This window comes from Poromitra crassiceps (genome assembly GCF_964638095.1).
Source record: "Poromitra crassiceps genome assembly, chromosome: 11".
Classification (NCBI taxonomy): Eukaryota; Metazoa; Chordata; class Actinopteri; order Beryciformes; family Melamphaidae; genus Poromitra; species Poromitra crassiceps.
In genome coordinates this window covers 48,439,125-48,450,312 of record NC_139643.1, presented here as the reverse complement: position 1 = coordinate 48,450,312, position 11,188 = coordinate 48,439,125, and the positions used below count along the sequence as shown (strand labels likewise).

Here is an 11,188-nt window from a genome sequence, read left to right as displayed (position 1 = left end):
ATCGTTTTGATTTTTTTAGATTTTATTTTGTATGAGGATTTAAATGTATGTTTTACGTTGTAAATAAAAGGGTATTTTAAGACATTGCAATGTCGTCTCTGCTCGGACAGGGAGCAGAGTTGCCCCTGACTGCACGCAGCATGCGTGATGTGGATTTGCCAAACCAGTTTATTTCCCAGGTTTAGCTTACATTTCCTTCCAGAAATCAAAAAGTTAATACCACCACAAATGCATGCTAACTTTCAGGCTGCTCTTGACACGAGGGTCAATGTACATTAAATACAGTATTATGATAACAATTGCCTTTAGGAGTTCTTATGGCTGTAAGACAAAACCAATGTTCATAGCTAAGGATTTGCACAGTTTATATATATATATACGGATCTGTTTGAGCAACACTAAATGTAATTTTAGGAGTCCATCCATGCACCTTCAGCTTTGTAGACAAAGCTATTGGTATTCAGTGCAAAGTTGTAGGAATATGGTGTTTTTCATTTTTAGTGTAGGTGAGTGTAGTTTAATGTGGAAGTGGGTTGTTTCTTGGATGTCCACTTAGGCATTTTGGGTTGAATTTATGTCAATATCTGTCATTTTTATTATTTATTATTAATGATACAAATAGGCCCTAATAATTTTTCACACGATTATGATAGCTATATTAATACAGTGACATTCAATTTTGTGCAAGAGCAGGCACATGTGTTCCATCTACATGTGGATTCACGCTCATGGTAACTCCAGACTGGACTCAAACTCCGGTAATGGGAACTTGACTCTGACTCTTCTGAGGTGACTCGGTCTCGAACACTGGGAACTTGGACTCGAGATATAGTGACTGACTTCACTACAACACTGACTGAAGGAAGTGAAGAAGCATGTTTCAATGCTTTACCTGGGAAGTTCTGTCACAAGTATGCTCAGGCTCTGCATGGGGTCAACCACACACGTGCAAAAGGTCAATGGGAGACATTTGGTGGCCAACAAGGTAAAGAAATACAGGATTTAATTTGAAACAATTTTCTTTCCTGGATGTCAACAGATTCTACTTCATCGACCCAGTCAGCACATCCCAGCTCTCAACCTGTTCTATCGCTCCACATTCTTTATTTCACTTTTACTTCCTGGGTTAGAAACCTAATTGCAGTTTAGAGACTAATGGTTTGCTAAGTGGCTAATAATAGGTCGGCGTTAAGTGAGGGTCCTCTAACGAGCCCTTTCATCTCTCTCTCCATCTCATTAGTAGCCGTGGTGATTAGGAGCGGGTCCCGGGGTTAGGAGGGCGCAGGAGGCCCCATTACACATCATTAGGGGCCAGTGCCAAGAGGGTCTGGAACCAGCCCCATGGTGGGCCCGGCCCATCGCTGCCTGCCGTACCTGCAGGCACAGACCGACTCGATCCTGGTGTTCAATCAGTAACGATATAACATTTTTACCTCCGCAATAATAGCTTATATTTCTACCTCTGTCAGCAAGATATATCTTTCAAATGTATCCACATATTTCCATGAAATTTGGTGGACAGGAAAGCCCTGGGGTCAAGTCACAATTTATTAGATTTTGGTAGTGATCCAGATCTGGGATTTCCGCAATTAGACAATAATTGTTTTGTTTTTTGGCTTTTGTTTTACCATAACTATGAAACTAATCGAGAAAGAGACTTCATTCCAAATCCTAAGGGGATGTTTGCATGCTCAAGAAATAAATGTATCTTAAAACTCAAGCGACAGAAAAAGATGCCTTTGAGTTTGGATAATTGTTCAGCGTTGGCAGAGTTTTGCCTTTGAGTCTCGCTTGCTTCTGCCATGCTGTCTTTCTCCACACAACCATGCACCCATACACGTACAGTACCCCCTTCTCCAAATTCAATTTTAACTCTTACCTCAAATTCTTCTCCCAAATCTAATTTTCAAACTTTATTTAACCTCAAGAGGGAATTAGGAGGTCAGAGCAGCGAGCTAAAGCCCCTAAACTCCCAGTTCAGTCCACAGTTGAAAGAGAAGCGGAGGAAGGTTACATGTTTTGGCACGGAGAGCCGGCCGCTAGATGTCTAGAGGACACAGATCTGGCTTCATTCAGATGATGAGGAGGAGAGAGGGCAGAGGAACATGAGCTCTGTAGCACCCAAGGGTGTGTGATGTGTTCCCTTTGCGCGTGCATGTGCCTGTGTCCATGATGTGTGTGTGTCTGTGTCTGTGTGTGTGTGTGTGTGTGTGTGTGTGTGTGTGTGTGTGTGTGTGTGTGTGTGTGTGTGTGTGTGTGTGTGTGTGTGTGTGTGTGTGTGTGTGTGTGTGTGTGTGCATACAGCTATCCAAGGGTTTCATTTAGCATGTCTTGGCTGATTTGACACTGTTGGAGATTGAGAGCGGTAGCTTTTGGCTCCAGGTCCAACAGAGTGGGTTTTATTGTTATTTATTTGTATTTGTTTTCTTTACAGTATCTGACGCCGTGCATCTGACGGCCTCTGACAGTATGGCCCATGGGTGCCCGGCCCGCCCTCGGCCACTGTCACGGCACGGGGCTCTGCTGTTAGAGCGCCCCCCTCAGGCGCCCACTGTCATGGCACGGCGCTGGTGTTAGAGCAGATGTGGAGCTGAACTGAGGGAAGTGGGTCACAGGGCTGCAGGCTGTGTGCGCTTCAGACAAGCTCTTATTATGCACAAGGTACGTCATGTTTGTTTCATAGCCTTGCTGTGTGTGTGTGTGCGTGTGCGTGTGTGTGTGCGTGTGTGTGTGTGTGTGTGTGTGTGTGTGTGTGTGTGTGCGCGTGTGTGTGTGTGTGTGTGCGTGTGTGTGTGTGTGTGTGTGACAAGACGGAGAGGGTGGATACTGGTTAACATTGTAATGCATTGTAATGACCTCTATCATCCCCCAGGGGGCCTTAGAGGTGACCCTAGCCCTCTGAGGTCAGTCTAGCTCTCTCTCTCTCTCTCTCTCTCTGTCTCTCTCTGTCTCTCTCTACACCATGTTCTCCCATCTGTTTTGTGCATTCAGTTATTTTCTTAGCACTGCTGCTCTCACAGTCTCTCTCTATCAGTCCTATCAGTGTCCTCTGCGGTGGGTTGTTGTAACGCAGGTTTTTTTGTGAGCAGAGAAATGGAAGGAGAGATGGTTTTGCGTGTGACGAGGCCTTGGGCAGACGCCTGTGTTTGATGTATTTTTTATGTGCTTAGGGTACTATTGAACGATGGGGAGGGGGGCAGAGGGGTGTGGAGGGGTGGGGGTGTGGAGGGGTGGGGGGTGGCCCGGAGCTGCTGCTCTTGAATGGGGATGTTGTTGAAGGAGAAATGGGGGGGTGAGGAGGAGGATAGGGATAGATGTGTGTGTGTGTGTGTGTGTGTGTGTGTGTGTGTGTGTGTGTGTGTGTGTGTGTGTGTGTGTGTGTGTGTGTGTGTGTGTGTGTGTGTGTGCGCATGTGCGTGTGTGTGTGTGCGTGCGTGTGTGTGTGTGTGTGTGTGTGTGTGTGTGTGTGTGTGTGTGTGTGCGTGCATGCGTGTGTGTGTGTGGGGGGTGAGCTTTTCTGCCGCCAGCGACGACATGTCAGGGGGATGAGAGCAGGGAGGAGAGAGCGAACACTTGTTAAGTCTGTCTGATGTAGCCTCTCCTATACCACACACACACACACCTCCAAACACACACACACACACACACACACACACACCTCCAAACACACACACACACACACACACACACACACCTCCAAACACACACACACACACACACACACACACACACACACACACACACACACACACACACACACACACAAGACAACAGCCGCTCCCCCAGATCTGAGACAATGGGACGATCACAAAAGCAGTCAGTCACCAGTTTGGAGAAGTTTCACACTTCATCAAATGGTGTAGTTTTCCCTTTAGAGGGTTTTGCTGCACTGGAGTTGGGATACTGACTGTTGGGATATTTGATAGTAATGCTAGAATCAATTTAGAAGGATGCAAATATCACAGTAAAACGATGAGTCTATATGATACTGACAGGTCATACCAGTGATATAATGATAAGAGGAGACAAAAAATATCATTAAAGGAAAAATGCAACTGTTTTTGGTGTTCCCACTTGCCCTCAATCTGCCTCATCTAATTCAGTTTAGCGATTTCCTACATTTCCCAGAATACCTTTCGGCAACATCCAGAGAACGGGCAGTGTGAACTTGTTGCGTTCAGTAGGTGTATAGAGGAATAATAGCATAGTAAGATCAAGAGGGCGAGTTTGCTCCAAACAGCGAGAGAGAGAGAGAGGTGAGAAGCGAGAAGCCAAGCCTTCACTCAAAGGATGCTCCAAAAGGCCAAAGACTCCCCCCACCTATCAATTCACACAGACATCTTCAACCCACCCACTGCTCGTCTTCCATCTAGACAACCAATCTGGAAGAACCCTCCACCAGCTGACTTCACCACAAAAAAGGAATGGGAGTCCAAGGACGTCTCAAACAAACACCTGGGTGTCAGACCCCACTCTACCGGTCCCTGGCACCAACCTCCCAAGGAGGCAGTGGTCAACCCTCAATAGATTCAGGACTGGACATGGCCCCTGCTTGGCCAGCCTTCACAAGTGGGGCAGCAGCCCAAACCCACTGTGTGCTTGTGGAGAGCAGCAGACAATGCAACACATCATCGAAGCTTGCCCTCTACAAAGACTTGAAGGAGGATTAGTCACCCTCCATACAGCAGATCAGGAGGCAACTGCTTGGCTCAAGGACCTTGCATTCGCTAAAAAAAAAGTCAATCAGCGTCACCAAATCGAATCCAAATCCACTCTGAATAACGGCGAAAACGTCTTTTCTTCCGAGAAACTGCGCTGGTGCGTACTCTTGTTCTTGTTTAGTTGTTGTTATTGGGTCTATTTCTGCAATAACTGCACTATGGCTGTGTTTACTCGAACATTAACGTTACCGCTCGTTGCTTTCGGGAGACGCCATTACTGTTTTGCCAGCGCCGCCCCTGATTGGGCCACTTACGTTGTCAACTACACCGCAAGTCATCCCTGATTGGCCCGGTTACATTCTAATTCCTGGAAATCGTTGGGTGGAAGTCCAGACTATTCTGTGGAGCGAGTTTGTGTTCAGGATGCTTTTACCAGGCTACGGACTCAGAAAAATTCACCACACAAAGTCATCGAAATGAGCCCAGTCAGTAATGCAAGGTACATCGCCAATAGCTGTTTCTCCAACAGTGTTTAAAGTGTTTAGGGTGGAGAATAAGTTCACTCTAGTAACTCACTATTGTGAAACGCTAAAGTCCTTAAACCTAACCCTAACCTCTTTCAGATCAAGCACCAATTCAGCCCACATTAGGTAGGCTACACGTATACCTCATTGATGAGATGTTTGTCTCTTATTGGAGCCAAATCTGAGAATATTTTTATTGTTTGATGTTTTTGGAATTCCAAGACTATCAAACAGTGAAATTATGATCAAAACAATCATCCTTCTACATTTTCTGAAGGTTTTAAAATAATGGTGATGTTTAATCATTCACCATGATTGCTGACGCCACCCCCCCCCCCCCCCCCCTCAATGACCCTTGGTGGTCCCCAGACCCCACGTTGAGAACCACTCTGCTAGTTTGCCTAATAAGTTCACTACTAACTCACTATTGTGTAACACGGAAACACTATTTCCTTATTATAGGAATATCACCATGATATTTCTGTGAACCAATGAGCACACAGGACTTACATCATGCCATGACTCTTGTGCCATATAGGCCAGGGTCAATTCATTCGTTTCAGAACAATGCTGTTAGAGGCTATATATGGAATCCCAGGGTGTAGTAGGATAGGATGGCCATTGATGGTCATGACTCCTGCTGTGACTGAGTGAGTCATGACTCCTGCTGTGACTGAGTGAGTCCAGTTTCATTCCCAAGCCTGTTTCCCCCCTTTGTCCATATATAGCTTTTGTCCTGGTCCCAGCCCAGTTCAGGAAAGGGTTAGTCAGTCCATTCTCCCAGACAGAGCAGCGGGGGGAGAGTGGATGGAAGGGAGGGAGGAGGAGGAGGAGGAGGAGGAGGAGGAGGAGGAGGAGGAGGGGGGAGGCAGAGAGGAAGATAAACATCAGATAGGAGGGTCGGAGGAGGAGGAGGGGGAAACAGGGAGGGCGCAGTCACAGCTTCACCACGGAACAGCTATAACCCGTGAAGGTAAGACCAATATAACCAGGCCCCTCCATGCAAATAAGACGGGGATTCACACACACACATACACACAGGCGTCTCTTGTTGTCAACTCTTTGGATTTATGTAACAAATAAAGGAAGGTTGTTTTTAACTGAGGGGGATCAGAGAGGAGACGGCACTGATATGGGGTGAGCGCCGCTGCTGGACCAGACCGTTACATAACGCGCAATGGAGATGAATCATTTTTTTTTTTCAATCTATCTATTTCTGCTATCTCTCGTTATTTTAATCGCCCGTTGTTGTCCTCTATACACGCGTTATAAGGCTACGTGATTTTTGTCCATTCTTATTTATTTTTTATCCTTCTGGTTGTTTACAGAGCGGTAGTCTAAATATGCGGCCGAGCGCCATTTCTCGCGTTTTTCATGTTTTCTGTCGTCGTCCGTGCAAAGCAGGCAGCAGCAGGCACAGATTTTTAAATAATATGAACATCCACTCAACACCGGGACTGCTGCTGTGGTATTTTGCCTCTTTTCATAATAGCGTTAAAGGGCATCAGGATAATGTTGCATAGGAAAAGGAGCTATAGACTCATAGCCGCGCCTCGTCATTTCCTACAGACTTTCCCTAAAACAGTCGATTATGATATAGCCTTTTAGACGTGGCTAATCATCAGATGAGCTAATGGATACACATGGACATCACATGGATAATACTATTTTTTGTCTCCTCGTGATGATCATCAAGCTGTTCGGTTCATGCGCGCTCCCGAGCCGAGCCCCCCCCCCCCCCCCCCCCCCTCTCTCTCTCTTGGTCGCTGTCCTTCAGCACCACGTGCCCGCGCATGCATAGAGGAGGAGGAGGAGGAGATGGGATTGATTGACAGCACCCCGAAGTCAGGATTAGAGAAATTTCCATTCTAATAAGGAGACGTGTAAATAATTTGATGCTAATCGAACTGGAGTGCGCAGACCAGCCCGTAGTTACAGACATTATAACGGGGCACTTTGGTGATATCAAACATGTTTACACATCACTGGAAATGAGTTTGTCATATAGGTGGATTGTTGACCTTGACCTCATTGATTCTACTTCTCTTGCCTCTTTGTTTAAATTCATTCCAGTTAAAGAATTTACATTTTCATCATTTTCTCAGTTTTATGATCAGTTTTGACTCATCTCCAATTATACCCGTCTTTGATTACTTTTATTTCCGTAACACTTTGCTCTTTGTCTCCTTTGTTTGATTCAGTGAGTCTCAGTCCAGGGCAGCGATGCTCCACCATCAGGACCGGCCCGTCAACTCGGCCTACGGCAGGCAGGGAGGCACCGCCGACGCCTCCTCCCAGTCGCTGCGCAACAGGCCGGCCGACAAGGACGGCAACTTCAACTTCCTGCCCGGCAAGGATGGCAAGGGCGTCACCCCCACCACGCCCGGGAACGGACGAGGAGGAGACGACAACCGGAACCAGGTGCGTCCCCGCAACCTGGGCCCGCTGGGCCGCGACCCCCCGACCTCCTCGTCGTCGTCATCCGGGTTCCACCACCCGCCGGGCATCCTGTCGCCCCGCTCACGCCTGCCCTGCTGGAGCACGCTGGAGCCCCTGGCCGAGGTCGAGAGCGGGGACGACGGGTACGGCCGGGTGCCACCCGACGGCGCCGAGGAAGGCAAGATGGAGGAGGAGGAGACGAGGCAGGGGTCTGCGACGACGATCGCCCGAAATGACGTCAAGGACAGGGAGACGATGAGAGAGGGGGCGCTGCACAGGAGGAAGGGCAGCTTGGATTTCAGAGGAGGCGAGGAAGAGGAGGAGGAAGAGGACGGGCTGGAGGACGGTGACGAGTGGGGGGACAGCGACTCAGAGTTCGAGTTCAGCTACCCCTCTGGCAGTATGTCCTCCATCAACATAGAGAGCGGGGGAGAGGGGGTGCTGATGGGAGGCTGGGACCGCATCGGGGTCGGGGAACCCAAGTCCCAGCACCAGGGCACCGCGGACACTGAGCCAACCAGGAAGTGGGACGGCTGCGGCAACAGAGAACCGACCGCCAGGCGGAGTTGCTTCAGCCGCAAGATGACAAACAGCCTCCTGGAGGAAGAGGAGGAGGAGGAGGACGAAGACGATCAATACCAGTCGTCGGACTCGGAGGGCGAGCTACCGGAGCTGGCGGATGCCGTGTGGACGCTGCGGGACCGCGAGCGCTTCAAGGCGCAGGAGATGGAGAAGCACCAGGTGCAGCTGACCATGTACCGCCGGCTGGCGCTGATCCGCTGGGTGCGCACGCTGCAGGGCCGCGTGCAGGAGCAGCAGAACCGCCTGCAGTCCAGCTTCGACGTCATCCTCACGCACAGGAAGGAGCTGCTGCGCATGGGCGCCGCCGCGGCCACGCCCGCCGCCACCACCGTCAGCCAATCGTAGAGGGAGGGGAGGCGTCGAAACAGGACGTGGTGAACAGACAGGGCCTGAATGGGAACTCGACAGGCGTTTTTAGGGCTGTTGAACATGATACTGTGCTGTTTGCTTGCATCCTAAAGACTTTCACCCCCTGAACATAAGACGATCTCCAGTCATCCTGACACCCATGACCTTTGACCTTTGACCCTGATGTTGCTGATGGTAATGATGCCGTAACTCAGTGGTTCCCGACATGGGGCCCGGGGACGACCGCGAGGGAGTCACAGATAGTCATGGAATTCTGGACAAAATCAGATCTAACATTAAAAACCTTCTCAGATTTGGGTCAGAGAGACAACATCTGATCAAATGGAGATCTGTGGTCCTAATGTAAACTAAATTAGAGGTCCTTGATATGAAAACAGTTGAGAATCGCAGCCCCCCCCCCCCCCACATCCCCGTTTATGTCCCACCCAGACCTCAAATAAATGTATTCAAGTCATCTTCAAGTCAAGAGGACAAACTCCCTGCATCTACACCAAACAATGTATTGCAATATGTGACATATAGGATGTATTATGATTAAAGCAATGAGAAGAAAAGTTTATCATGAGTTTAATTATGTTTATATAAAAAAAAATATATATATATATGTATGTGTGTATGTGTGCACTCTTGTTCTTTGTTGACCTGTGAGTAAAGAAAATACTAGCCAAAACAGATAAGATGAACTTTTAGAAATGGTTTATACCCTGAAATGATATATGTGGCTAATTATATGTTTATGATAAAAGAGGATATAATAATGAATAAAATGACCATATGAATATCTGGAAATGGACATGTGTCCCTTTTTGTTCATGACCTATAACTCCATCAATGATCTAATGACTGAGAAGAGATAGGCCTGCCATTGTGTCAAAGGAAGCTATTTCATAATCATATAATGTAGTTCTTTTGCAGTATTGGTTTACAGTATCTCCTCCCATCAGAAATAGATGATTTGAAATATAGTCCACGGAGCTGGATGATGATGCCTCCTTGAAGGAGGGGGTTTTATCAGAGCGCTCCTCTCAGAGCAGATAGGGGCCCGACACAGTGCCGTTTTAATCTTCTATAGATGAGTTGTTGAGAACATGTATCCTAGCCGCTGGCGGATGACCTTTCCGTTAACAACCGCCTCTTTGTCAGCTGAACAAAGTTGGTTTTGTATTGGCTCATCACACGGGCCAAGGGAGTGTGTGTTCTGCACGGAGTGTGATAGCCGTGTGAGGAACAAGCCTCAATCTTTATGGGCATGGCTGCTGCCTCGGGCACTCCCACAACATCTCCCCTCTCCCCGTGTGTGTGTGTGTGTATGTGTGTGTGTGTGTGTGTGTGTGTGTGTGTGTGTGTGTGTGTGTGTGTGTGTGTGTGTGTGTGTGTGTGTGTGTGTGTGTGTGTGTGTGTGTGTGTGCGTGCGTGCGTGTCCTTGTTTTCTCTCCCTGTGGGAGCCAAAAACTGCAAGTCTATCCACCTGGGGCCCATGCATTAGAATTGGGGATAGGTTAAGTTTAGGGTTTAGGGTTATAGCTACAGTAGGCAGCATCTTCAGGTTAGGCAATCACTGTAAATGAATGTAAGTCAATTTCCCCATAATAGACAAAATGTGCGTGTGTGTGTGTGTGTGTGTGTGTGTGTGTGTGTGTGTGTGTGTGTGTGTGTGTGTGTGTGTGTGTGTGTGTGTGTGTGTGTGTGTGTGTGTGTGTGTGTGTTCCCACAGAGATACCAGCCTCCTTCGCCACCCTGTAATCTCCACTAGTCTGAGCTGAGCTGGTGGCGGGGCCCTCGCCTCGCCGTGCGGCCCCCCGGGGAAGAGTCTGCGCCCCGGGGCCCTGCAGGTCCTATCCGAGCCCCGGTGAACAGACGCCCGGTCCAGTTGCGCGCAAGAGGAGCGCCAAACCCCCGGGCAAGTTTGGGGATAATCCCCGGCTATGCCTCCCTAACTCCTGTTTATATTTGAAGCTTATCGCCTCTCTCTTGGACGCAGGCAGGCATTGCAGTGAAAGTGCGAGCGAATTTACATATTGATCCGTTGTTCGTTGGCTGCGGCTGGGTGTGCGTAAAGGCGTCGGAAAGGCGAGGCGGGGGATAACCGATAACATGTTTACATGTTTACACTGTCATTTTGTCGAGCTGGGGGAGCGACACACACCACCGGCGAGGAGGACACTGTGGAAGAACACAACTGCCTTTGATGGTAATTTCATAAAAGCACCGCGACGTGATTTCAGGGCAGTTAGGTAACCTCACACATGCATCAAAACAAAGCTTGAAATGCGAGATGAACGAGTCTAAAAACAACTCGACCCGAGGCTAGGATCCATGCAGTCAGGGTGGTATCTGCTGTCACAGGACCGGCTTCAACAAAGGCCCACGGTTTGGCTCTCACTTCTCTTGGTTCTTGGGTGGTTGACTCCACTATAGTAGTCTATTCTGTTTCCTTCTCCCAGGGCCTGTGGGCTTCTAGGTGGCGCATGGGAGTCGTGGGGCTATGGTTGCGGTCCCATCATGGGACCGCAACCATAGCCCGCCCCACGGCCATTACCCCTAACATAATTATGTCTTTGATGGTGGGAGGAAACCGGAGTATACCCAGGGAGGAAACCCACGCAGATATGG

General features: G+C 48.6%; 1 protein-coding gene across 1 annotated transcript; it reads left to right on the top strand.

Annotated features, from left to right (window-relative positions):
- The first annotated feature begins 6,104 nt into the window (after positions 1-6,104).
- On the top strand, positions 6,105-9,315 carry c19h1orf216 (chromosome 19 C1orf216 homolog). Its single transcript, XM_083646410.1, has 2 exons — positions 6,105-6,158; positions 7,387-9,315. Exon 2 carries the CDS (start codon positions 7,409-7,411, stop codon positions 8,549-8,551), a length of 1,143 nt encoding a protein of 380 aa, XP_083502536.1. The 5' UTR covers positions 6,105-6,158; positions 7,387-7,408; the 3' UTR covers positions 8,552-9,315.
- The last annotated feature ends 1,873 nt before the right edge of the window (positions 9,316-11,188 follow it).